This window comes from Chiloscyllium plagiosum, unplaced genomic scaffold, assembly GCF_037043375.1.
Source record: "Chiloscyllium plagiosum isolate Xiang-an unplaced genomic scaffold, Cpla_swu_hap1 HiC_scaffold_45, whole genome shotgun sequence".
Taxonomy (NCBI): domain Eukaryota; kingdom Metazoa; phylum Chordata; class Chondrichthyes; order Orectolobiformes; family Hemiscylliidae; genus Chiloscyllium; species Chiloscyllium plagiosum.
The window spans coordinates 709481-737353 of record NW_028270183.1 but is presented as its reverse complement, the minus strand read 5'-3'; the positions used below and the strand labels follow the sequence as shown (position 1 = coordinate 737353).

Sequence of the window (27873 nt, the reverse complement as noted above, 5' to 3'; positions counted from 1 at the left end):
TTTGGTGACCTTTAAGCGGCAATTGGATAGGTACATGGATGGGTGCTTAAGCTAGGACAAATGTTCGGCACAACATCGTGGGCCGAAGGGCCTGTTCTGTGCTGTATTGTTCTATGTTCTACTAAGATCAAAGCCATAGGGCTGAGGCAATGTGAAGAATTGGTGTAGACATTTTTTTTTTTACAAGAGGGTGGAAGGGTTGTCTATGAATGGGATGGGGCATGGTGCGAGTGTGTATTGAATGGGAGATTGGAGAGAGGAGGAGCTGGTGGTGGGAGGAGCAATGCTTTCTAGAATACTAATTCTACACTGTCTGCTTTAGGAATAAATATGTGAAGTTTGATTTTCTGCTACCTGTCTCTCTTGTAGTTGCCATAAATCTGATTGTGCAGCACATTCAAGACATCCTGACTGGTGGTCTGACCAAACGCAATAGCTGTGTGAATGGACACACTGTGCCCCGAATTCGACATTCATCAGAGTCTAGCTCACGCCCCCATTGACTCGAAGAACAGACAGGGGCAGGGTCAGTATTATTCAGCTCCTGGGTCATAGGCTGGACTAAGTGTGTGGATGACCAAACTTCTTCATCTCTCCTTCTTACAGAGAACTCATTTAACCAGGGGTCCGTGGTTCTGTCTCACCATATGCATTTGATGGAATTGATTTTATAGGAGCCTGTGTCCTTTTGTACAATAATATTTTCAGTGTGTACCCAGAGTCAGCACTGAATGTCTCTGACAGCAGTGAGTGGACATTGGTCCCATGAATGTGCTGTGTTGCACTTTCTAGTATTTCGCCTTGTGTGATTTGGGGTTGGTAAGTGGGACTGTCATGCAAAGCAACCCCTCTCCTCCCTCACTTACATTGCTTGGGATTTTGATATTCCCTTCCCTTATTGATAACCTTAACCCACTTCCCTCTGAGTAACTCCACAAGGTCTCTGCCTGAAGGTCTCTTCATTAATTCCCGATTTATTCCCCCCCCCAAAAAAAAAGCTTGGTGGTTGAGACTTTGCATTGCAATCACAACTTTTGTTAATTTTTAAACCTGAATTGATATCAGAGTTCACTGAAAAATTTGTCTAATCTGTACTGCAATGATATTACTGTCAGTGTCAGCTTGAATTTTCTGCATGACCTGGTTTCATCCCTTTGTCAGCTGATTGCACTACCTGGGCTGTCCTGCCTTGTCTTATGTGGTGTCTGCTGCTACTACAACTATAGTCTCACTGCCAAGTGAAGTTTATTCCCTTTAATTCACCTCTATTTATATCTAATTACAACGAGAAATAACACCAATATTGACAGTCAAGAAATATGATTACAACATTAGTGCTTACACTGTAGAAATGAATTATTGGGAGGTCCTAAAGTTGTGATTGGCACCACTTTATAAATATAAGTCTTTTTTCAATGATGCTACTGATCAGTGAGGAAGAGGAGGAACCCGGTCTGCAGTTCAGTGAGACCATAGTTGATCTCTACGTTGGTTCCATATCCTTTAGACTCCTGATAGCAAAATGCTCTTGATCTCCAATTTAAAATTTGACAATTGCACTTGCATCTATTACTTTTATGTGAAAGAGCTTCACACATTTTTTGTTTATGTGACGAAGTGTTTCATAAGATTTTGTTGTCTTCCTCTGACCTGGCTCTGATTTATTTTTATTTTTTGATTTTGTTAGCAGAAAATCTTTACTTTTATCTAGCCTGACAATTTAAATATCATCAAATTTTCATATCGTCATACAGCAAAGAAACAGACCTTTCAGTCTAAGTAATCCATACCGATCGTAATCGAAGACTAAACTAGTCCCACCTGCCTGTGCTTGGCCCATATCCCTCTAAACATTTGTTATTCATGTACTTACCCAAATGTCTTTCAAACGTTGTAACTGTACCCACATCCACCACTTCCTCAGGAAATTCACTTCACACACATATCACACTCTGTGCAAAGTGTCTCCAAGTCTTGAAATCCCCCATCATGGGGAAAAGGCACCTTTTTTTTTTTCCCCTGTTACCGTCTATATTCCATGGAATACAAGCCTTTCTTAATGTAATTTCTCATGATCTAACCCTTGGAAGTCTAACATCATTTTGCTCAGTCTGTGCTGTTATGGGGCGTTGTATCTTTTTTTGTTTTGTGGTGACAAACATGTCTTCTCTGATCAATTCCAGCACCACCATTCCCTCACTCCCATTCAGTGTCTCCCAGTGTTCCAAGTACATTTTTATTTCAGTCACCTCATTAACCTCCGTCACCCAATTGAAGGTGATTAGGAGTGTAGGAGAGATCATGGTTGAGCCCAGCACTTCTCACCAAGGGCTCATTGAGCAGTGGGCAGGAGCAATTGCTGATTTACAATTTCTTGACCAAGACTGCTCAAATGTTTATGATTCCAGGTGCTTGATGTAGTCATTGAATAAAAAGTAGTGATTTTTGATCATAGCTTGCATTTGGCTGATCCCATTTTGCAAGTGGGAGAGTCTCCCAAATGCTTGCATCTCTGTGGTTTCCTGTCTTTGATCTTCAATGTCTATATGGAATGTGCAAGTATCTGTTTGCTACCCTTTGACAGGTTAACTGTCACTCCTTGAAAATGATGCTCACCTTCACTGTATATCAGTGAAATCCAAGTGGGAAGAAACACGATCAGTGTGAGCCCTGGGTCCTCTACTGTCAAATTTTATTGGACGTTAGCTGCAATTAAAGTTGTTAAAATGCTGAAATTCAGAAAATCAGGGTGCAAAGTAAAATATGGAAAGACCACCACTAATCAAACTTCTGACCAAATATCTCTCCAGGTCATTGCTGGGGGAGTTTCATATTTGTTGATGTAAGATTACATTAATCTTTCAACGCACAAACAAAAAATTTGCAATACCAGCAGATGGTTATACTGGACAAGCTAAATTCCAGTGTGAAACATGGCTTGATAGATCGAGTTTTTTTTTTGCTGTTTGGTTTCTATGGAGGTTAGTCACTTAACATATTCAAAACAGACTGCCAATGTACTGTTAACAAAAGAATATCAAAATCTATTCAACATAAAGGAAAAAAAAATATTGCATTTAATAGCAACTATTTGAAATGGTCAAAATAAAGATTCAACCTGTTATCCCTCAACAGCAACCTTACAGATGTATACTCCTCAGTAAAGGGTCCCCTGTTTTCAATTTAAAGTTCCTTTTCAGGGGCATGACTTTGCAGATTTTGCAAGAAATAAAAGTAATCACTCAATGCATTTATTTAGTCCCTGTCTCTTCCTGAAGCGATTAACCAGCTAATATAGCTTGGTTATTTCTTAACATTGGTTTTCCAAACTCCTCTTCCACAGTTTATTTTTTGTTTCTGGAGCTTTTCTCTTACACAAAATACTCCAGAACACTACTACTTCTGCCCTGACTATTGTAGAGACTGTTCAACTGCACACTGCTGCTAGTACAGGCCTTTCTTTTTACTGAGGAACAAGGAGTGCCTTTTCACTGAACACCCAGATAGAGTGAGAAAGACAGAATCTCTTGTCTCCTTAAGCCACAGAACACCTCTATCTTCTACTCTTGTTGTTAAGGCACTGAACTAATCACCTCCAGGGTTTTAAAAGCCTCACTTTAGAGGCATGTAAATGAAATTTCAGACATTCTGGTACTGCTTTCTGAGCTTAACAATTATATGGGGGTTAAAAAGGAAAAATCCATCATATAGGAACACAAATTACACTTAACAGTTGTAAATGGTTCTTTCCACTTAAGAACCAAGTTTCCAAGTGATAGTACAAGTCTTCATCACATACTGCAGATGCTGGAAATCTGAAATAAAAACAAAAGATAATCAAAATACTCAGTAAATCTGCAGCATGTGATGCAAGGTAAAATGTTGAAATGTGAAAAGGTGAAACACCTTGAAATGCTAACTGACCTGCCTGACCTGATTTAACACCACAGACTGGCTAAAGTAAAGAAGGGTCTGTGCCAGGTGCCTTTTGTGGCAATACAGTGTTTCAGTTTGAGAAAGGAATAGGGAATGTCTATGTAGTTGGTGCTTAAGTTTCAATTGATTGCAGTGGGTGTGGTTTGAGCCATTGTGTTTGGACGGACATGATACGTTTCAGTCTAATCTTTATTGTCCTGCAGTCTGATTCTGGTGCAGCACTGATTTAAGGTTAGGGTTAACATATCACTTGTTAACAACTGGGTGCCTGCCACTTTGTTACTGCCTCTGATTCAAGCCCATCTTGCCGTCTACATGGGGGTCCTTTGTGAGATGAGGGTGGAGGGAGTTGAACAGATGATGAGTGAAATAGAGGAGGAGGTAACTGCAGGAAGAGTACGGTAGGTGGGTTTTGGGGATGAAAGTTGTCTCTCCAGCAGCTTTGATCTGAGATCACTACTCTGCTTGACCTTGATCTATGCTTTTGCATTGACGCCGAATACAGTTTTAAAAAGTTTGTTCATTGATAGGATGTGTCTGAGCAATGAAGTGTGTAAGAAAGAACAAACTGATTTTTTTGTTCCAGCACTTGTCTGATGCTGTGAAGGAAGGAGAGCTGCAATGTGTGCTCATTCCTGTTAGATATATATTTTGTGTATGTAAGTGAATAAGCATTTTTAAAACTTTTCTTCTATGCTTGCAACTTTGAAAAAGGTTGCCTGATAGGTTTCCTCTAATGAACTAATGGAGCAGTGACTGGAGAGACAGCAGTAAGGGTACCCTGATTGCTGGCTGATCTTCCCTGATCATTGGGAGGTTTGAGGGGGTGCGGGGGACAAAAGACTTTTTTTGTCTGATGAATGCTTGTTCCTGGCAGCTGAAACCAACATGCTCTGCTCTCTTCAGTGCAATTAGCCTTTTTAAAGCCACCTATGTTTGCTTGATTTATTACACAATTGAAATAGCAGCCCATCATCCTGCCTGTGTCTGGACATCATTCAGATCAGTCACCACAGTATTGCTTTGACCTAAATAAAATGTTGATGCCCTGAGTGGCAGATGGAATTTAATTCTGAAAAATGCGAGGTATTGTAATTTGGTAAAAGAAAGAAGAGTGGGACTTGTACAATTAATGGTCAGGCCCTGGGTAGTTGTGGAATGGAGAGACTGAGGAGTTCAGGTACATAATTCTTTGAAATTTGCAACACCGATAGACACAGTGGTTAGGAAGGTGTTTAGTACACTTGCTTTCATTGCTCAGACCCTTGAGTATAGGAGTTAGGATATCATGTTGAGGTTGTATAGGACATTGATGAGGCCTCTTGTGGAATACTGTGGGCAGTTCTGGTCACCCTGCTATAGGAAGGATATTAAATTGCAGAGGATTCAAAAAAAGACTTATCAGGGTGTTGCTGGGAATGGAGGGTTTGAGTTATAAAAATAGACTTTTTTCACTGAGGAGTAGGAGGTTGGAGCGGGGTGACCTTATTATGAGGGGCATAGACAAGGTAAATAGCAAGAATTCTTTTCCCTATGGTCGGGGAGTTCAAACCTGGCGGGGGGGGGGGGGGGGGGGTGCCTATTTTTAAAGTGAGAGGAATAAGTCTTAAAAAGGACATGTGGGGCAGCTTATTTATACATTGGCAGTACTTTCCAGACATGAACCAGAGGAAGTGGAGGATGCAGGTACAGTTACAACATTTAAAAGACATTTTGGGTAAGTACATGAATGGGAATGGTTTGGAGGGATATGGGCAAAACACAGGCAAGTGGGACTTGTTTAGTTTGGGAGCATGGTCAGCATGGACTACTTTGGAGTGTTTCCATGTTGTGTGTCTCTATGAATAATGGACACTTTGTTATTGTCTCAGCTCATATTGTTAAAACCTTCTCTATCTCTCCTGTGTTGGAATGGCTGAGATTCTCTGTGGGTGGATTGTAAATCTTTATTTCTTTTGTCTAGAACTTAAGATTGTTCAGTGGCTGTGATGCATGATGCACTTGTTTACTTTGTGAAGATTAAAACAGTTTTTAAATATAAAATTAAATACAAATATAAGAGTAGCTTACTCTTTGAGAATGAAAGAAGCTGAACTGACCAGGACTGAACAACTTTTTGATGTGGTATTAATGCTCTGGACAGTATATGGTTGGTCCAGATTGCCAGGTATGGTTTCATGGTCGAAATTCCCCTTTTACTGTCATTCACCATCTCCATATTGCCACCTAGCTACTCCCTTGATGTACTAACCCAATCATTGCATCCCAAATGAGATACTTTTCTCCAGTTAAATATTGTGAAATTTGGAAGTTAATGCCTTTGGCCCCCTAAGCACACACTCCTCCCCAGTCGTCAATCTAACCCACTCCTTGGTCGTCATTGGATGCTGAATGATACTCTTTGAACTTTGCCATGTCAACCTTCTGGTTGGTACTAATTCTGAACATTGTCAAGTTCCTGTTTTCCTCCTCTTCCGTCCATACATTCAGCAGATTATCCTGTGCCATTTTCTGCTCCTTCCAAAGTAATACTGCCACCAAACCGTGGCAGGGACCGTTCCTTCTACAACATTCCTGAAAAACTCCTTCACTTCCTCCTCTTTCCAAACAAGACCATGGCCTGCATCAGATATCATTTTTATATCCTTCTTCCCCATCAGCTAGACCCCAAGCATACACTCACCTGGTGAAACAGTATTTTCTCCTGATTTCAGTGCACATTCACAGAATGGTCTCTGCTCAGTCTGTTGAATCCATGTCCTTTGGGATTCTCTTTTCTCCCCCTCTATAAGAATTCCATCTCCCAATTTCTCATTTCCAATTATCTGAAGTGTAGCTAAGGTTCAGTGATGGATCAGTCATGGCACCTCCTACTTCCATTAAACCCAACTGTTTTGATACTAGGATCATCAAATACCTACAGTGTGGAAGCAGGCCATTCTGTCCATCAAGTCCACATAGCCCTCTGAAGACCATTCTCCCAGACCCACCCTCATCCATCCCTGTAACCTTGAATTTCCCATGGCTAATCCACCTAGCCTACATTGTGGGAGGAAACAAGCGCACTTAAGAGTGAATCCATGCAGACGCAGTTGCCTGAGGGTGGAATTGAACCTAGATCCCTGAGGTAGCAGTGTTCAGAACTGAGCTGCCCCCTATATAATCTATATCAGCCTTCTTAGCTCACTCTGGCAGAGTTTGTAGTTAGTTTAGCTTTGAGATTTGCAAAATTCCCTGATGCTACAAGGAAAACTTCTGACACTTTCAAAAAAACTTTAAATTTCCAGTGGCACCTGAAATTTGTATACATATTTGGTGTCCACTTACCCACTCAATACCAAAATCCAATTTCAGATAAATATTCTGTGTTTCACAATTGAGCCCCTGATTATGACATGGGACAACAGACCAAACCAGATCAGTTTCCCTATCCCTGCATTTGCAATACAGTAAAATTAAAACATCCAATGGTTTCTAACCAGACTTTACAAACAACAGATAGACTTAAAGAAAAAACAATTTATTATTAACAATTCAAATTTAGCAGAACATGGATAAACAACAACTAAATTACTTACTTTAAGCCCAGCATCGCCCACAATTTCAGACAGATGATACACAGTTAAGAGATAAATTGAAAGAAGTCAATTTGCAAATTCAATGATCTCATAATGGACACTAGGCCTTCAGAAATTCTTGAGTGATGTGATGTGTTATATTCCAATCCCATAGAATTCTATCTTGCTTGAATTCCAAAGTCACCAATTCATACAACTTCTGCAGACTGCTGAAGACTTACTGGGATTCTTTCCTCAAAGCCTTCAACAATTCTTTAGCTGGATATCAAACTAGAGATACTAAAATTTGAAATCACTTCCAGTCCAAAATATTGTACGCACACAACCCTCTGCTCTAAACCTAGACCCAAACCCATTCAAACTATGGTTTCACTTTTTCACCATTATCTGTGAAGAGCTAGCCATCAATGTTCTACCCTTGATTGATCCATTCAACATCCAACCAGCTGCTAGTCCCTGAACAACCCATCTTGGTGCTGAAAAGTCTGTAGTGTTCCAGGAGCAGCAATCAACCTGCAATTCTCTCTCTAGGCCAGTTCCTATAAACTGCAGTAGACTTGCCAACTTTAAGGCCTTTTAAATAGTTATTGGATAAACAAATGGATGAAAATGGGCTTCATATTGGTTTCACAGGTTGGTACAACATCGCGGGCCGAAGGGCCTGTACTGTGCTGGAATGTTCTATGTTCTTTCTCTTCCTTTGCAAAACAAGATGCTAGTCAAAGTGCAACTTCAACTCTCAATTCCAAACAAAAAATTTGAAAAATAAAGAAAAGTAATTATGGTCTCAAAACTTTCTGAAGATCTCAATTGTAAATGCCTCCTCACTGACATTCCCTAAAATTCATTTTTCTAATTTGCTGTGTATAATTTTCTTTCCCTCATGGAGCTATTGCTATTTTGACTAATCGTTTCTAAACTGTACTTTCTGGTTCTGTCCTGTCCACCACTGTGAACTATTTTTTCCTGTATTTACTCAGTTCAGCTCTTCATGATTTTGAATATCTCAAGCAACTTCCTTATCTTCTCCAAGGAACACAGTCCCAGTTTTTCAAATGTATCCATATTACTGAAGTTCTTCATTCCTAGAACCATTCTCCTGAATCTTTTATCATGAATCTTCCTATTGTGTTCACACCCTTCCAAATGTGTGTCACTAGCATTGGACATAATACTGTAAGTGAAATCTAACCACTGTGTTTACACATTGACCATAATTTCTTTTGTACTCCATATGCCTATTTATAAAGCCCAGAATTCCATCTGCTTTATTAACCACTCTCTTAACCTGATTTATGCATATTCACCTCCAGATTCGTCTCTTCTCATACCCTTTTAGAACTATACCCTTTATTTTGTATTGCCTCTTCTATCAACTATCCACTCAGAACAGAGGTAAAAACAATGACTGCAGATGCTGGAAACCAGATTCTGGATTAGTGGTGCTGGAAGAGCACAGCAGTTCAGGCAGCATCCGAGGAGCTTCGAAATCGACGTTTCGGGCAAAAGCCCTTCATATTCCTGATGAAGGGCTTTGGTCCGAAACGTCAATTTCGATGCTCCTTGGATGCTGCCTGAACTGCTGTGCTCTTCCAGCACCACTAATCCAGAATCAACTCAGAACTCCAGGCTAATGTTCTGGGACATTAGTTTGAATCCCATCATGGCAGATGATTAGATTAGGTTACTTAGTGTGGGTGAACTTTGATTTTTAATAATCTTATTTTGAAAGCCAGTCTGAAACTGCACTTGTGGTGCAGATTGAAATTGGCAGGTATGATGTGGTGGGCATCACAGAGCCATGGTTGCAAGGGCATTAGGACTGGGAGTTAAATATCCAAGGATGTATATTCTATCAAAAAGACAGCCAGGTGAGCAGAGGGGTTGGGGTTGCCTTATCATTAAGAAATGAAATTAAATCGATAGCAAGAAATGATGTAGGGTTAGTTGATGTAGAATCTGTGTGGGTAGAGATGAAAAACTGTAGAGGTGAACAAAACCATAATGGGAGTTATGTATAGGCCTCCCAACAGTAGTCAGGATGTGGGCCACAAAATGCATCAGGAGATAGAAAAGGTGTGTTAGAAAGACAAGGTTACAGTGATCATGGGGAATTTCAATATGCAGGTGGGCTGGGAAAATCAGGTTGGTAGTGGATTGCAAGGAAAAGAATTTGTGGAATGTCTACAGGGTGGCTTTTCAGAGCAGCTTCTGTTGGCGCCTACTGGGGAACAGGCAATACGGGAATTTAGTGATGTGTAATGAGGCAGTCTTGATAAGGGAGCTTAAGGTGAAGAAATCTTTAGGAAGCAGTGACCATAACACGATAAAATTTAGTCTGCAATTTCAGACGGGGAAGCTGGAATCAGATAACGGTACTACAGTTGAATAAAGGCAACTACAGAAGCATGATGGAGGAGCTGATCAGAATTGACTGGGAGAGAAGTCTAGCAGGAAAGTGGAACAGCAATGGCAGGAGTTTGAGAGTATTTCAAGAGACCTAGCAGAGATTCATCCTAAGGAAAAAGAAGCATGGTACAGGGAGGATGATGTGTCTGTGGTTGGCTAGGGAAGTGAGGACTGCAGATGCTAGAGACTCAGTCGAGGAGTGTGGTGCTAGAAAAGCACAACAGGTCAGGCAGCATCTGAGAGGCAGGAGAGACAACATTTTGGGCATAAGCTAAAAATAAGGAGGGAGAAGATTAAATATGAGGGTAAGCTAGCCAGTAATATTTTTTTAAAATTGCAAGTTTCTTTGGATATAAAAAGGGCAAAAGTAGACATTGGGCTGCTGGAGAAGTAGTAATGGGGAACAGAAATAGCAGAGGAACTGAACAAGTACTTGTGTCAATCTTCACAGTGGAAAACATGAATAATATCCCAAATCTTTGAGAGTCGGGGACACAGGTAAGTAATGTGACATCACCAAGGAAATGGTGCTAGAAAAACTGAAAGGCCTGAAGGTGGATAAATCACCTGACCAGATGGACTACACCCCAGAGTTCTGAAAGAGATAGTGGGGACATTAGTGGTGATCGTTCAGGAATCACTGAAGTCAGGGAGGGCTCCAAAGGACTGAGAAAAATTGCTCATGTGACCCCCCCCCCCCCATTTAAAAAGGGCAAAAGAGAAAAAATGGGAAATTAAAGGTTGACCTCATTCGTTGGTAAGCTTTTGGAGTCCATTGTGAATGATCAGATTTCTGAATACTTGGAAGTGCATCATAAAATAGGACAGAGTCAGCATGGATTCATAAGAGGGGTCATGCCTGACAAATCTGATAGAATTCTTTGAGGCGGTAACAAGCAGGTTAGACCAAGGATAGCCAGGAGATGTTATGTATCTGGACTTCAAGTTACAGTAAAAAAGTTGGGAAGTCATGTTGCAGCTGTACAGGACATTGGTTCGGCCACTTTTGGAATATTGCATGCAATTCTGGTCTCCTTCCTATCGGAAGGTTGTTGTGAAACTTGAAACTGTTCAGAAAAGATTTACAAGGATGTTGCCAGGGTTGGAAGATTTGAGCTATAGGGAGAGATGGAATAGGCTTGGGCTGTTTTTCCTGGAGCGTTGGAGATTGAGGTTATAAACCTTTATGGAGGTTTATAAAATTGAGGGGCACGGATAGGATAAGTAGACAAAGTCTTTTCTCTGGGGTGGGGGAGTCCAGAACTAGAGGGCATAGGTTTAGGGTGAGAGGGGAAAGATATGAACGGGATTGAAGGGGCAACCATTTCCACACAAAGGATGGTGCATGTATGGAATGAGCTGCCAGAGGGAGTTCTGCAAGTAATTCTTGCAGAATTACATTTTATTTTGCTCAAAACCTGCATGAATCCATGTAAGATTCTGCAAATCCATTTTCTAGATGAGAATCACTCTGAACATTGTGGCACAGACATTCTCACATAGGGCAGCCCACACCTTAAATGCATTATCTGGGTCAACATGACACCAATTACATAGAACATAGAGAACATAGAACAATACAGCACAGAACAGGCGCTTCGGCCCACGATGTTGTGCCAAACATTTGTCCTAGCTTAAGCACCCATCCATGTACCTATCCAATTGCCGCTTAAAGGTCACCAAAGATTCTGACTCTACCACTACCACAGGCAGCGGATTCCATGCCCCCACCACTCTCTGGGTAAAGAACCCACCACTGACATCTCCCTTATACCTTCCACCCTTCACCTTAAACTTATGTCCCCTTGTAACACTCTGTTGTACCCGGGGAAAAAGTTTCTGACTGTCTACTCTATCTATTCCTCTGATCATCTTATAAACCTCTATCAAGTCACCCCTCATCCTTCGCCATTCCAACGAGAAAATGCCTAGCACTCTCAACCTATCCTCGTACGACCTATTCTCCATTCCAGGCAACATCCTGGTAAATCTTCTCTGCATCCACTCCAAAGCTTCCACATCTTTCCTGAAGTGAGGCGACCAGAAATGCACACAGTACTCCAAATGTGGCCTAACCAAAGTCCTGTACAGTTGCAACATCACTTCACGACTCTTGAATTCAATCCCTCTACTAATGAACGCTAATACACCATAGGCCTTCTTACAAGCTCTATCCACCTGAGTGGCAACTTTCAAATATCTATGAACATAGACCCCAAGATCCCTCTGCTCCTCCACCTTACTAAGAACCCTACCGTTAACCCTGTATTCCGCATTCTTATTTGTCTTTCCAAAATGGACAACCTCACACTTGGCAGGGTTGAACTCCATCTGCCACTCCTCAGCCCAGCTCTGCATCATATCGAAGTCCCTTTGCAGCCGACAACAGCCCTCCTCACTATCCACAACTCCACCAATCTTCGTATCATCTGCAAATTTACTGACCCACCCTTCGACTCCCTCATCCAAGTCATTAATAAAAATTACGAACAGCAGAAGACCCAGAACTGATCCCTGCGGAACTCCACTTGTAACTGGGCTTCAGGCTGAATATTTACCATCTACCACCACTCTCTGACTTCGACTGGTTAGCCAGTTTTCTATCCAATTGGCCAAATTTCCCTCTATCCCATGCCTCCTAACTTTCCGCATAAGCCTACCATGGGGAACCTTATCAAATGCCTTACTAAGATCCATGTATACTACATCCACTGCTCTACCCTCATCCACATGATTAGATTAGATTAGATTACTTTACAGTGTGGAAACAGGCCCTTCGGCCCAACAAGTCCACACCGACCCACCGAAGCGTAACCTACCCATACCCCTACATTTACCCCTTACCTAACACTACGGGAAATTTTGAATGGCCAATTCACCTGACCTGCACATCTTTGGACTGTGGGAGGAAACCGGAGCACCCGGAGGAAACCCACGCAGACACGGGGAGAACGTGCAAACTCCACACAGTCAGTCGCCTGAGACGGGAATTGAACCCGGGTCTCTGGCGCTGCGAGGCAGCAGTGCTAACCACTGTGCCACCGTGCCGCCCACATGCTTGGTCACCTTCTCAAAGAATTCAATCAGACTTGTAAGGCAAGACCTACCCTTCACAAATCCGTGCTGGCTGTCACTAATCAAGCAGTGCCTTTCCAGATACTCATAAATCCTATCCCTCAGTACCCTTTCCATTACTTTACCTACCACCGAAGTAAGACTAACTGGCCTGTAATTCCCGGGGTTATCCCTATTCCCTTTTTTGAACAGGGGCACAACATTCACCACTCTCCAGTCCTCTGGTACCACCCCCGTTGACAGTGAAGATGAAAAGATCATTGCCAACGGTACTGCAATTTCCTCTCTTGCTTCCCACATAATCCTAGGATATATCCCATCAGGCCCGGGGGACTTGTCTATCCTCAAGTTGTTCAAAATGTCCAACACATCTTCCTTCCTAACAAGTATCTCCTCTACCTTACCAGTCCGTTTCACACTCTCCTCTTCAACAATACGGTCCCTCTCATTCGTAAATACTGAAGAAAAGTACTCATTCAAGACCTCTCCTATCTCTTCCGACTCAATACACAGTTTCCCACTACTACTCTCGTTCTCGTCATTCTCATGTTTCTCATATACGCATAAAAGGCCTTGGGGTTATCCTTGATCCTATCCGCCAAAGATTTTTCATGCCCTCTCTTAGCTCTCTTAATCCCTTTCTTCAGGTCCCTTCTCGCTATTCTGTATCCCTCCACCGCTCTGTCTGAACCCTGTTTCCTCAACCTTATGTAAGCCTCCTTCTTCCTCTTTACAAGACATTCAACCTCCCTCATCAACCAAGGTTCCCTCACACGACCATTTCTTTCCTTCCTGACAGGTACATACATATCAAGGACATGTCGTATCTGTTCCTTGAAAAAGTTCCACATTTCCACGACATCCTTCCCTGACAGCCTATGCTCCCAACTTATGCTCCTCAGATCCTGTCTTACAGCATCGTAATTACTCTTCCCCCAATTGTAAAACCTACCCTGTTGCACGCACCTATCTCTCTCCATAACCAAGGTGAAAGTCACAGAATTGTGGTCACCATCACCGAAATGTTCACCCACTAACAAGCCCATCACTTGTCCCGGTTCATTACCGAGTACCAAATCCAAAATGGCCTCCCCTCTGGTCGGACAATCTACATACTGAGTTAGAAAAGCTTCCTGGACACATTGCACAAACACCGCCCCATCCAATCTACTTGATCTAAAGAGCTTCCAATCAATATTTGGGAAGTTGAAATCACCCATGACTACTACCCTGTGGCTTCTGCACCTTTCCAAAATCTGTTTCCCAATCTGTTTCTCCACATCTCTGCTGCTATTGGGGGGCCTATAGTAAACACCCAACAAGGTGACTGCACCTTTCCTATTTCTGACTTCAGCCCATACTACCTCTAAAGGCAGATCCCCCTTGAACTGCCTTTCTGCAGCCGTTATACCATTAAATTGTTAAAGTTCACTTACGATGTATCTTTTTAAAAAAGTTCTGCAATTTACATATGAAAGAACTGAAACCAACATGTTCATTCTAAAAGATGAGAGACTTAACAGACAATCCAAGTCTTTTTCAATATATAGTTTCAGTTACATCACACTCTTAAACTTTTTCCATAAATTGTGTCTTACGATTATACTCCACAACCCCCTGATGAAGGAGCAGCGTTGTGAAAGTTACTGCTTCCAATTAAACCTGTTGGACTATAACCTGGTGTTGTGTGATTTTTAACTTTGTACACCCAGTCCAACACCGGCATCTCCAAATCAGGACACAGAAACATCATATGGCCTAATAGGCATGCTCTGCTGCTTCACACAGTCATACTTAACAGTGGTGCCACCAAGTCAGAGGAATATTGATTCGCCACCAAGGCTGGTACATGGAGTGGGATGTGTTTATCAGCCAGCGGTTTCAATGCTTATCTTTTTTTTATTTTCCTCCACACTACCACCTAACTGTGGTAGTCCTTATTTTTTCCCCAGCACCCATGTTGTGTGTGAGCAGATGCGAGACACAGTGAAATTCATTGCTTATCTTTGACCTGATGCCATGAGATCTCATAGGTTCTGGAGACGATATTGAGGACTCCCAAACAATAACTCCTAACTGTACAACACTTTGCCACCTCCTCCAGTTAGAGAGTTGTGCAGGTGAGTATGAGCATAGGTGAAAGTGAGTACTGCAGGTACTGGCGATCAATGTCAAGATTAGAGTGGTGCTGGAAAAGCACAGCAGGACAGGCAGGATGCGAGTTGGAGAGCTTTTGCCCGAAGCGTCAATTTTCCTGCTCCTCGATGCTGCCTGACCTACAGTGCCTTTCCATCACCCCTTTAATCTTGAGTATGAGTATGTCAGCCTGTTGTTCGACTAGTCTGTGGAAGATCTCTCCCAATTTGAAGTGGGACTAGGTTAGGATATCTGATCGGCATAGATGAGTTGGACCGAAGGGTTGTTTCCGTGCTGTACATCCCTATGAATCTGTGATCTGACCAGAGTATTATAGAGCCTCAGACTTACACCCCTGCTTTTATATTCTAGTCAAAATAAATGCCATCAGTGTATTTGCCTAAGTATCCTATCCATGCCCCTCATGATCTTATAAATCTCTCTAAGGTTACCCCTCAGCCTCCAACACTCCAGGGAAAACAGCCCTACCCTGTTCAGCCTCTCCCTATAGCTCAAATCCTCCAACCCTGGCAACATCCTTGTAGATCTTTTCTGAATCCTTTCAAGTTTCATGTACTGTTCCTTTTTTTTCAATACTTGATAGTTCCTGCTTTTGACATGAACACAAATCCTCCACGTTATGATTCCCCACCCCACAACTCTTTCCTGCTCCCCACCTGCTTTTAAACTTGTGGTTCAGTATCTGTTAACTGTGTGTTTCTCTCGACAGAGATGGTGTCCAACCACCTGAGGTTTTTCCAATATGTTGCTTTTTTCTTTAATTTCAGATGTTCATCCTGTGGATTATTTCCCGTTGTTTGACTTCACCTTTCCTGCTGTATGGTATACAGTTGGGTATCTGGGTGTGTAACAGCCCCGTCTCTGTGTCCTAATCCAGCAACAAGGATGAGGGGGGGGGGGTGGGAGCATGACCTCATCATTCTCCAATAGGTTCTGGCTGCTCTTGACTGACGTGCAACGACAGCCAATTGAAAGTTAGGCTGGTGGGGCCTATCCAGCGGTGGGGGAGCAAATACGTGATAGAGTCGGGATGATCGACGGGCATTGTAGTCAATGGCTGGCGGTGGAGGCGTGCTCATGCTGATTGATGTCTCCTGCAGCCACTCAAACCGCTGATCGTTGCTATTGACTGTAGGAGTCCCGCCTCGATTGGTCTAATCTGTGTGACGCAGAGGGAAGGCGGAATTCCTTCCGGGAACCATGTGGTGATTGGTCTAGAGTCGGGTGATTGACGGCGGCCCTGGTCAATGGGAGGTGGCTGGTGGCCGGGCCGGATCGGGCCGAGCCGAGGGTGTGAGCGGAAGTGCAGGCCGCAGGCGCTGGGAGTGAATCAATCCCCGAGCGGCGCCATGGGGAACCGGGGGATGGAGGATCTGATCCCGCTGGTCAACAAGCTGCAGGACGCTTTCAGCTCCATCGGTCAGAGCTGTAACCTCGACCTGCCGCAGATCGCTGTGGTGGGCGGGCAGAGCGCCGGCAAGAGCTCGGTGTTGGAGAACTTCGTCGGCAGGTGGGGGCGGGGGAGAGGAAAGGGGAGGGGGGGATGGTGTGAGAGAGAGAGGGGGAGGGGGGGACTGTGGGAGAGAGGGGGGGGACTGTGGGAGGGGGAGAGGGGGGGACTGTGGGAGAGAGGGGGGGGGGACTGTGGGAGAGAGGGGGGGGGACTGTGGGAGAGAGGGGGGGGGGACTGTGGGAGAGAGGGGGGGGGACTGTGGGAGAGAGGGGGGGACTGTGGGGGGGAGGGGGGGGGACTGTGGGAGAGAGGGGGGGGGACTGTGGGAGGGGGAGAGGGGGGGGGACTGTGGGAGAGAGGGGGGGGGGACTGTGGGAGGGGGAGAGGGGGGGGACTGTGGGAGAGAGGGGGGGGGGACTGTGGGAGAGAGGGGGGGGACTGTGGGGGGGAGGGGGGGGGGACTGTGGGGGAGAGAGGGGGGGGACTGTGGGAGAGAGGGGGGGGACTGTGGGAGAGAGGGGGGGGGACTGTGGGGGAGAGAGGGGGGGGGACTGTGGGGGAGAGAGGGGGGGGACTGTGGGGGAGAGAGGGGGGGGACTGTGGGGGAGAGAGGGGGGGGACTGTGGGGGAGAGAGGGGGGGGACTGTGGGAGAGAGGGGGGGGACTGTGGGAGAGAGGGGGGGAGGGGGGGACTGTGGGAGAGAGGGGGGGAGGGGGGGACTGTGGGAGAGAGGGGGGGAGGGGGGGGACTGTGGGAGAGAGGGGGGGGACTGTGGGAGAGAGGGGGGGGACTGTGGGAGAGAGGGGGGGGACTGTGGGAGAGAGGGGGGGGACTGTGGGAGAGAGGGGGGGGGACTGTGGGAGAGAGGGGGGGGACTGTGGGAGAGAGGGGGGGAGGGGGGGACTGTGGGAGAGAGGGGGGGAGGGGGGAGAGAGGGGGGGAGGGGGGGGACTGTGGGAGAGAGGGGGGAAGGGGGGGACTGAGGGGGGGGACTGAGGGGGGGGGAGGGGGGGGGGACTGAGAGGGGGGGAGGGGGGGGGGACTGAGAGGGGGGGGGGAGGGGGGGGACTGAGGGGGGGGGACTGTGGGAGGGAGGGGGGGGAGACTGTGGGAGAGGGGGGGGACTGTGGGAGAGGGGGGGGACTGTGGGAGAGGGGGGGGACTGTGGGAGAGGGGGGGGACTGTGGGAGAGGGGGGGGACTGTGGAGAGAGGGGGGGACTGTGGGAGAGAGGGGGGGGGACTGTGGGAGAGGGGGAGGGGACTGTGAGGGGGAGGGGGGGGACTGTGAGGGGGAGGGGGGGACTGTGAGGGGGAGGGGGGGGACTGTGGGAGGGAGGGGGGGGGGACTGTGGGAGAGAGGGGGGGAGGGGGGGACTGTGGGAGAGAGGGGGGGAGGGGGGGGACTGTGGGAGAGAGGGGGGAAGGGGGGGGGACTGAGAGGGGGGGGAGGGGGGGGGGACTGAGAGGGGGGGGGGGGGCTGAGAGGGGGGGACTGAGGGGGGGGAGGGGGGGGGACTGAGGGGGGAGGGGGGGACTGTGGGAGGGAGGGGGGGGAGACTGTGGGAGAGGGGGGGGGACTGTGGGAGAGGGGGGGGACTGTGGGAGAGGGGGGGGACTGTGGGAGAGAGGGGGGGACTGTGGAGAGAGGGGGGGGGACTGTGGAGAGAGGGGGAGGGGACTGTGGGAGAGGGGAGGGGGGGACTGTGAGAGGGGAGGGGGGGGGACTGTGGGAGAGAGGGGGGGGGACTGTGGGGAGAGGGGGGGGACTGTGGGAGAGAGGGGGGGGACTGTGGGAGAGAGGGGGGGGACTGTGGGAGAGAGGGGGGGGACTGTGGGAGAGAGGGGGGGGACTGTGGGAGAGGGGGGGTGGGGGGGGACTGTGGGAGAGGGGGGGGACTGTGGAGAGAGGGGGGGACTGTGGAGAGAGGGGGGGGGACTGTGGGAGAGGGGGAGGGGGGGGACTGTGAGGGGGAGGGGGGGGGACTGTGGGAGAGAGGGGGGGGGACTGTGGGAGAGAGAGGGGGGGGACTGTGGGAGAGAGGGGGGGGACTGTGGGAGAGAGGGGGGGACTGTGGAGAGAGGGGGGGACTGTGGGAGAGAGGGGGGGGACTGTGGGAGAGGGGGAGGGACTGTGGGAGAGGGGGGGGACTGTGGGAGAGGGGGAGGGGGGGGACTGTGGGAGAGGGGGGGGGACTGTGGGAGAGGGGGGGGGACTGTGGGAGAGGGGGGGGGACTGTGGGAGAGAGGGGGGGACTGTGGGAGAGAGGGGGGGGGGACTGTGGGAGAGGGGGAGGGGACTGTGGGAGAGGGGGAGGGGGGGGACTGTGAGGGGGAGGGGGGGGACTGTGGGAGAGAGGGGGGGGGACTGTGGAGAGAGGGGGGGGACTGTGGGAGAGAGGGGGGGGACTGTGGGAGAGGGGGGGGACTGTGGGAGAGAGGGGGGGGACTGTGGGAGAGGGGGAGGGACTGTGGGAGAGGGGGGGGGACTGTGGGAGAGGGGAGGGGGGGGACTGTGGGAGAGGGGGGGGGACTGTGGGAGAGGGGGGGGACTGTGGGAGAGAGGGGGGGACTGTGGGAGAGAGGGGGGGGACTGTGGGAGAGAGGGGGGGGGGACTGTGGGAGAGGGGGAGGGGACTGTGGGAGAGGGGGAGGGGGGGGACTGTGAGGGGGAGGGGGGGGACTGTGGGAGAGAGGGGGGGGACTGTGGGAGAGAGGGGGGGGACTGTGGGAGAGAGGGGGGGGACTGTGGGAGAGGGGGAGGGGGGGACTGTGAGGGGAGGGGGGGGGACTGTGGGAGAGAGGGGGGGACTGTGGGAGAGGGGGAGGGGGGGGACTGTGGGAGAGGGGGGGGGACTGTGGGAGAGGGGGGGGGACTGTGGGAGAGAGGGGGGGACTGTGGGAGAGAGGGGGGGGGGACTGTGGGAGAGGGGGAGGGGGGACTGTGGGAGAGGGGGAGGGGGGGACTGTGGGAGAGGGGGAGGGGGGGGACTGTGAGGGGGAGGGGGGGGGACTGTGGGAGAGAGGGGGGGGGACTGTGGGAGAGAGGGGGGGGGACTGTGGGAGAGAGGGGGGGGGACTGTGGGAGAGAGGGGGGGGGGACTGTGGGAGAGAGGGGGGGGGGACTGTGGGAGAGAGGGGGGGGGACTGTGGGAGAGAGGGAGGGGGGACTGTGGGAGAGGGGGGGGACTGTGGGAGAGAGGGGGGGGGACTGTGGGAGAGAGGGAGGGGGGGGACTGTGGGAGAGAGGGGAGGGGGGACTGTGGGAGAGGGGAGGGGGGACTGTGGGAGAGGGGAGGGGGGGGACTGTGGGAGAGAGGGGGGGGGGACTGTGTGGGAGAGAGGGGGGGGGACTGTGGGAGAGAGGGGGGGGGGACTGTGGGAGAGAGGAGGGGGGGGACTGTGGGAGAGAGGGGGGGGGGACTGTGGGAGAGAGGGGGGGGACTGTGGGACTGAGGGAGGGGGACTGTGGAGAGGAGGGGGGGACTGTGGGAGAGAGGGAGGGGGGGGACTGTGGGAGAGAGGGAGGGGGGGACTGTGGGAGAGAGGGAGGGGGGGGACTGTGGAGAGAGGGGGGGGGGACTGTGGGAGAGAGGGGGGGGGACTGTGGGAGAGAGGGAGGGGGGGGACTGTGGGAGAGAGGGGGGGGGGGACTGTGGGAGAGAGGGAGGGGGGACTGTGGGAGAGAGGGGGGGGGACTGTGGAGAGAGGGGGGGGACTGTGGGAGAGAGGGGGGGGGACTGTGGGAGAGAGGGGGGGGGGGACTGTGGGAGAGAGGGGGGGGACTGTGGGAGAGAGGGGGGGGGACTGTGGGAGAGAGGGGGGGGGGACTGTGGGAGAGGGAGGGGGGGGACTGTGGGAGAGAGGGGAGGGGGGACTGTGGAGAGAGGGGGGGGGACTGTGGGAGAGAGGGGGGGGGACTGTGGGAGAGAGGGGGGGGGACTGTGGGAGAGAGGGAGGGGGGGACTGTGGGAGAGAGGGGGGGGGACTGTGGGGAGAGGGGAGGGGGGGGACTGTGGGAGAGGAGGGGGGGGACTGTGGGAGAGGGGAGGGGGGACTGTGGGAGGGACTGTGGGAGAGGGAGGGGGGACTGTGGGAGAGAGGGAGGGGGGGGGACTGTGGGAGAGAGGGAGGGGGGGGACTGTGGGAGAGAGGGGAGGGGGGGGACTGTGGGAGAGAGGGGGGGGGACTGTGGGAGAGGGAGGGGGGGACTGTGGGAGAGAGGGAGGGGGGGGACTGTGGGAGAGAGGGAGGGGGGGACGGGACTGTGGGAGAGAGGGAGGGGGGGGACTGTGGGAGAGGGAGGGGGGGGACTGTGGAGAGAGGGAGGGGGGGGACTGTGGGAGAGAGGGAGGGGGGGGACTGTGGGAGAGGGAGGGGGGGGACTGTGGGAGAGAGGGAGGGGGGGGACTGTGGGAGAGAGGGAGGGGGGGGACTGTGGGAGAGAGGGGGGGGGGACTGTGGGAGAGAGGGGAGGGGGGGGACTGTGGAGAGAGGGGAGGGGGGGGACTGTGGGAGAGGGGGAGGGGGGGGACTGTGGGAGAGAGGGAGGGGGGGACTGTGGGAGAGAGGGGGGGACTGTGGGAGGAGAGGGGGGGGGGACTGTGGGGAGAGGGAGGGGGGGGGACTGTGGGAGAGAGGGGGGGGGGGACTGTGGGAGGGAGAGGGGAGGGGGGGGGACTGTGGGAGAGAGGGAGGGGGGGGGACTGTGGGAGAGAGGGGGGGGGGGGACTGTGGGAGAGGGGGGGGGACTGTGGGAGAGGGGGGGGGGACTGTGGGAGAGGGGGGGGACTGTGGGAGAGGGGGGGGGACTGTGGGAGAGGGGGAGGGGGGGGACTGTGGGAGAGAGGGGGGGGGACTGTGGAGAGAGGGGGGACTGTGGGAGAGAGGGAGAGGGGGGGGGGGACTGTGGGAGAGAGGGGGGGGACTGTGGAGAGAGGGAGGGGGGGGACTGTGGGAGAGAGGGGGGGGGGACTGTGGGAGAGAGGGGGGGGGACTGTGGGAGGGAGAGGGGGGGACTGTGGGAGAGAGGGGGGGAGGGAGGGGGAGGGGGGGGACTGTGGGAGAGAGGGGGGGGACTGTGGGAGAGGGGGGGGACTGTGGGAGAGGGGGGGGGGGGACTGTGGGAGAGAGGGGGGAGGGGGGGGACTGTGGGAGAGGGGGGAGGGGGGGGGACTGTGGGAGAGGGGGGGGGACTGTGGGAGAGAGGGGGGGGGGACTGTGGGAGAGGGGGGGGGGGACTGTGGGAGAGGGGGGGACTGTGGGAGAGAGGGGGGGGACTGTGGGGGAGAGGGGGTGGGAGTGGGGGGAGGGGGGAGTGTGGGGGGGGAGGGGGGGACTGTGGGAGAGAGGGGGGGGGACTGTGGGAGAGAGGGGAGGGGGGACTGTGGGAGAGGGGGGGGGACTGTGGGAGAGGGGGGGGGACTGTGGGAGAGGGGGGGGGACTGTGGGAGAGGGGGGGACTGTGGGAGAGAGGGGGGGGGGGGGACTGTGGGAGAGGGGGGGGACTGTGGGAGAGGGGGGACTGTGGAGAGAGGGGGGGGGACTGTGGAGAGAGGGGGGGACTGTGGGGAAGGGGGGGAGGGAGGGGGGGGACTGTGGGAGAGAGGGGGGGACTGGGAGAGGGGGGGGACTGTGGGAGAGAGGGGGGGGGGACTGTGGGAGAGAGGGGGGGAGGGGGGGACTGTGGGAGAGAGGGGGGGGACTGTGGGAGAGAGGGGGGAGGGGGGGACTGTGGGAGAGAGGGGGGGGACTGTGGGAGAGAGGGGGGGACTGTGGGAGAGAGGGGGGGGACTGTGGGAGAGAGGGGGGGGGGGACTGTGGGAGAGAGGGGGGGATGGGGGAGGGGAGGGAGGGGGGGACTGTGGGGAGAGGGGGGGGAGGGGGGGACTGTGGGGAGAGGGGGGGGACTGTGGGAGAGAGGGGGGGGACTGTGGGAGAGAGGGGGGGGAGGGGGGGGGACTGTGGGGAGAGGGGGGGGGACTGTGGGAGAGGGGGGGGGACTGTGGGAGAGAGGGGGGGGGGGGACTGTGGGAGAGAGGGGGGGAGGGGGGGACTGTGGGAGAGAGGGGGGAGGGGGGACTGTGGGAGAGGGGGGAGGGGGGACTGTGGAGAGAGGGGGGGGACTGTGGGGAGAGGGGGGAGGGGGGGGACTGTGGGAGAGAGGGGGGGGAGGGGGAGAGGGGGGGACTGTGGGAGAGAGGGGGGAGGGGGGACTGTGGGAGAGAGGGGGGGGGACTGTGGGAGAGAGGGGGGGAGGGGGGACTGTGGGAGAGGGGGGGGGACTGTGGGAGAGAGGGGGGGGGGGACTGTGGGAGAGAGGGGGGGGGACTGTGGGGAGAGAGGGGGGGGACTGTGGGAGAGAGGGGGGGGACTGTGGGAGAGGGGGAGGGGGGGGACTGTGGGAGAGAGGGGGGGGACTGTGGAGAAGGGGGGGGACTGTGGGAGAGAGGGGGGGGGACTGTGGGAGAGAGGGGGGGGGACTGTGGGAGAGGGGGGGGGGACTGTGGGAGAGAGGGGGGGGGGGACTGTGGGAGAGAGGGGGGGGGACTGTGGGAGAGAGGGGGGGGACTGTGGGAGAGAGGGGGGGAGGGGGGGGACTGTGGGAGAGAGGGGGGGGACTGTGGGAGAGAGGGGGGGACTGTGGGAGAGAGGGGGGGGAGGGGGGGACTGTGGGAGAGGGGGGACTGTGGAGAGGGGGGGGGGACTGTGGGAGAGGGGGGGAGGGGGGGGACTGTGGGAGAGAGGGGGGGGACTGTGGGAGAGGGGGGACTGTGGGGAGAGGGGGGGGACTGTGGGAGAGAGGGGGGGAGGGGGGGACTGTGGGAGAGGGGGGGGGACTGTGGGAGAGGGGGGGGGGACTGTGGGAGAGGGGGGGGGGACTGTGGGGGAGAGGGGGGGGGACTGTGGGGAGAGGGGGGGAGGGGGGACTGTGGGAGAGAGGGGGGAGGGGGGGGACTGTGGGAGAGAGGGGGGGGGAGGGGGGGGACTGTGGGAGAGAGGGGGGGAGGGGGGGACTGTGGGAGGAGGGGGGGGGACTGTGGGAGAGAGGGGGAGGGGGGACTGTGGGAGAGAGGGGGGGGAGGGGGGGGGACTGTGGGAGAGAGGGGGGGGGACTGTGGGAGAGAGGGGGGGAGGGGGGGACTGTGGGGAGAGGGGGGGGACTGTGGGAGAGAGGGGGGGAGGGGGGGACTGTGGGAGAGAGGGGGGGGGACTGTGGGAGAGAGGGGGGGGGAGGGGGGGGACTGTGGGAGAGGGGGGGACTGTGGGAGAGGGGGGGGAGGGGGGACTGTGGGAGAGGAGGGGGGGACTGTGGGAGAGGGGGGGGACTGTGGGAGAGGGGGGGGACTGTGGGAGAGAGGGGGGGGACTGTGGGAGAGAGGGGGGGGACTGTGGGAGAGAGGGGGGGACTGTGGGAGAGGGGGGGGACTGTGGGAGAGAGGGGGGGGGAGGGGGACTGTGGGAGAGAGGGGGGGGACTGTGGGAGAGAGGGGGGGGAGGGGGGGACTGTGGGAGAGGGGGGGGACTGTGGGAGAGAGGGGGGGGACTGTGGAGAGAGGGGGGAGGGAGGGGGACTGTGGGAGAGAGGGGGGGGGACTGTGGGAGAGAGGGGGGGACTGTGGGAGAGAGGGGGGGAGGGGGGGGACTGTGGGAGAGAGGGGGAGACTGGGGAGAGAGGGGGGGGACTGTGGGAGAGGGGGGGGGGACTGTGGGAGAGGGGGGGGGGGACTGTGGGAGAGAGGGGACTGGGGAGAGGGGGGGACTGTGGGAGAGAGGGGGGGGACTGTGGGAGAGAGGGGGGGGACTGTGGGAGAGAGGGGGGGGAGGGGGGGGACTGTGGGAGAGGGGGGGACTGTGGAGAGAGGGGGGGGACTGTGGGAGAGAGGGGGGGGACTGTGGGAGAGAGGGGGGGACTGTGGGAGAGAGGGGGGGGGACTGTGGGAGAGAGGGGGGGGACTGTGGGAGAGGGGGGGGGACTGTGGGAGAGGGGGGGGACTGTGGGGAGAGGGGGGGGGGACTGTGGGAGAGAGGGGGGGGGGACTGTGGGAGAGGGGGGGGACTGTGGGAGAGAGGGGGGGGACTGTGGGAGAGAGGGGGGGAGGGGGGGGACTGTGGGAGAGAGGGGGGGGACTGTGGGAGAGAGGGGGGGGGGGGGACTGTGGGAGAGAGGGGGGGGGGACTGTGGGAGAGAGGGGGGGGGACTGTGGGAGAGAGGGGGGGGACTGTGGGAGAGGGGGGGGACTGTGGGAGAGGGGGGGGGGGACTGTGGGAGAGGGGGGGGACTGTGGGAGAGAGGGGGGGGACTGTGGAGAGAGGGGGGGACTGTGGGAGAGAGGGGGGGGACTGTGGGAGAGAGGGGGGGACTGTGGGAGAGAGGGGGGGGAGGGGGGGGACTGTGGGAGAGGGGGGGGACTGTGGGAGAGAGGGGGGGGGGACTGTGGGAGAGAGGGGGGGGGACTGTGGGAGAGAGGGGGGGGGACTGTGGGAGAGGGGGGGGGACTGTGGGAGAGGGGGGGGGGACTGTGGGAGAGGAGGGGGGGGACTGTGGGAGAGAGGGGGGGGACTGTGGGAGAGGGGGGGACTGTGGGAGAGAGGGGGGGGGACTGTGGGAGAGAGGGGGGGAGGGGGGGGACTGTGGGAGAGAGGGGGGGGACTGTGGGAGAGAGGGGGGGGGGGGGGACTGTGGGAGAGAGGGGGGGGACTGTGGGAGAGAGGGGGGGGGACTGTGGGAGAGAGGGGGGGGGACTGTGGGAGAGAGGGGGGGGGACTGTGGGAGAGGGGGGGGGGACTGTGGGAGAGAGGGGGGGGGGACTGTGGGAGAGGGGGGGGGGGACTGTGGGAGAGAGGGGGGGAGGGGGGGGGACTGTGGGAGAGAGGGGGGGGGACTGTGGGAGAGGGGGGGGGACTGTGGGGAGAGGGGGGGGACTGTGGGAGAGAGGGGGGGGAGGGGGGGGACTGTGGGAGAGAGGGGGGGGACTGTGGGAGAGAGGGGGGGAGGGGGGGACTGTGGGAGAGAGGGGGGGGACTGTGGGAGAGAGGGGGGGGACTGTGGGAGAGAGGGGGGGGAGGGGGGGGACTGTGGGAGGGGGGGACTGTGGGAGAGGGGGGGATACTGTGGGAGAGGGGGGGGGGACTGTGGGAGAGGGGGGGAGACTGTGGGAGAGAGGGGGGGGGACTGTGGGGAGAGGGGGGGGGGACTGTGGGGAGAGGGGGGGGGACTGTGGGGGAGAGGGGGGGGAGGGGGGGGACTGTGGGAGAGAGGGGGGGGAAGGGGGGGGGGACTGTGGGAGAGAGGGGGGGGGAAGGGGGGACTGTGGGAGAGGGGGGGTAAGGGGGGGGGACTGTGGGAGAGGAGGGGGGGGGACTGTGGAGGAGAGGGGGGAGGGGGGGGGACTGTGGGAGAGAGGGGGGGAGGGGGGGGACTGTGGGAGAGAGGGGGGGGGACTGTGGGAGAGAGGGGGGGGAGGGGGGACTGTGGGAGAGAGGGGGGGGGACTGTGGGAGAGAGGGGGGAGGGGGGGACTGTGGGAGAGAGGGGGGGAGGGGGGGACTGTGGGAGAGAGGGGGGGAGGGGGGGACTGTGGGAGAGAGGGGGGGAGGGGGGGGACTGTGGGAGAGAGGGGGGGGGACTGTGGGAGAGAGGGGGGAGGGGGGGGACTGTGGAGAGAGAGGGGGGGGGGGACTGTGGGAGAGAGGGGGGGGGACTGTGGGAGAGAGAGGGGGGGGACTGTGAGAGAGAGAGAGGGGGGGGGACTGTGGAGAGAGGGGGGGGACTGTGGAGAGAGGAGGGGGGGGGACTGTGGGAGAGAGGGAGGGGGGGGGACTGTGAGAGAGGGAGGGGGGGGGACTGTGAGGAGAGGGAGGGGGGGGACTGTGGAGAGAGGGAGGGGGGACTGTGAGAGAGGGAGGGGGGGGACTGTGAGAGAGGGAGGGGGGGGACTGTGAGAGAGGGAGGGGGGGGACTGTGGAGAGAGGGAGGGGGGGGACTGTGGAGAGAGGGAGGGGGGGACTGTGAGAGAGGAGGGGGGGGACTGTGAGAGAGGGAGGGGGGGGGACTGTGAGAGAGGGAGGGGGGGGACTGTGAGAGAGGGAGGGGGGGACTGTGAGAGAGGGAGGGGGGGGGACTGTGGAGAGAGGGAGGGGGGGGACTGTGGAGAGAGGAGGGGGGGGACTGTGAGAGAGGGAGGGGGGGGACTGTGGAGAGAGGGAGGGGGGGGGACTGTGAGAGAGGAGGGGGGGGACTGTGGAGAGAGGGGAGGGGGGGGACTGTGAGAGAGGGAGGGGGGGGACTGTGAGAGAGGGAGGGGGGGACTGTGGAGAGAGGGAGGGGGGGGGACTGTGGAGAGAGGGAGGGGGGGGACTGTGAGAGAGGGAGGGGGGGGACTGTGAGAGAGGGAGGGGGGGGACTGTGGAGAGAGGGAGGGGGGGGACTGTGGAGAGAGGGAGGGGGGGGGGACTGTGGAGAGAGGGGAGGGGGGGGACTGTGGAGAGAGGGAGGGGGGGACTGTGGGAGAGGGAGGGGGGGGACTGTGGGAGAGGAGGGGGGGGATGGGGAGGGAGGGGACTGTGGGAGAGGGAGGGGGGGGACTGTGAGAGAGAGAGGGGGGGAATGTGAGAGAGAGACAGAGAGGGGAGGGGGGGGACTGTGAGAGAGGAGGGGGGGACTGTGAGAGAGGGAGGGGGGGGACTGTGAGAGAGGGAGGGGGGGGACTGTGAGAGAGGGAGGGGGGGGACTGTGAGAGAGGGAGGGGGGGGACTGTGAGAGAGGGAGGGGGGGGACTGTGAGAGAGGGAGGGGGGGGGACTGTGGAGAGAGGGAGGGGGGGGACTGTGAGAGAGGGAGGGGGGGACTGTGAGAGAGGGAGGGGGGGGACTGTGAGAGAGGGAGGGGGGGGACTGTGAGAGAGGGAGGGGGGGGACTGTGAGAGAGGGAGGGGGGGGACTGTGAGAGAGGGAGGGGGGGGGACTGTGAGAGAGGGAGGGGGGGGACTGTGAGAGAGGGAGGGGGGGGACTGTGAGAGAGGGAGGGGGGGGACTGTGAGAGAGGGGAGGGGGGGGACTGTGAGAGAGGGAGGGGGGGGACTGTGAGAGAGGGAGGGGGGGGGACTGTGAGAGAGGGAGGGGGGGGACTGTGAGAGAGGGAGGGGGGGGACTGTGAGAGAGGGAGGGGGGGGACTGAGAGGGAGGGAGGGGGGGGGGACTGAGGAGAGAGGGAGGGGGGGGACTGAGAGGGAGGGGGGGGACTGATAGAGAGAGAGAGAGAGAGGG

At 55.0% G+C, this 27873-nt stretch overlaps 2 protein-coding genes across 10 annotated transcripts in view; both read left to right on the top strand.

Annotated features, from left to right (window-relative positions):
- Positions 1–16275, top strand: part of LOC122540162 (uridine-cytidine kinase 2-like) — a 29070-nt gene extending 12795 nt beyond the window's left edge. The window contains exons 7-8 of one of the 2 annotated variants that reach the window (XM_043675489.2): positions 370–526; positions 15923–16275. In XM_043675489.2, coding sequence (XP_043531424.1) covers positions 370–503 — 134 coding nt within the window. In that variant the 3' untranslated portion in view covers positions 504–526; positions 15923–16275. Of the gene's footprint in view, positions 1–369; positions 3239–15922 lie in introns of those variants that run through there. The other variant, XM_043675488.2, reaches the window with a different exon arrangement.
- A 181-nt stretch (positions 16276–16456) lies between these two features.
- dnm2a (dynamin 2a) overlaps positions 16457–27873 on the top strand; it is an 89982-nt gene continuing 78565 nt past the window's right edge. For 3 of the 8 annotated variants that reach the window (XM_087983433.1, XM_087983428.1, XM_087983427.1), the window contains exon 1: positions 16459–16665. In XM_087983433.1, the coding sequence (XP_087839559.1) occupies positions 16505–16665 (161 nt within the window). In that variant the 5' untranslated portion in view covers positions 16459–16504. Of the gene's footprint in view, positions 16666–27873 lie in introns of all 8 variants that reach the window. The other 5 variants (XM_087983426.1, XM_087983432.1, XM_087983434.1 and 2 more) reach the window with 4 other exon arrangements.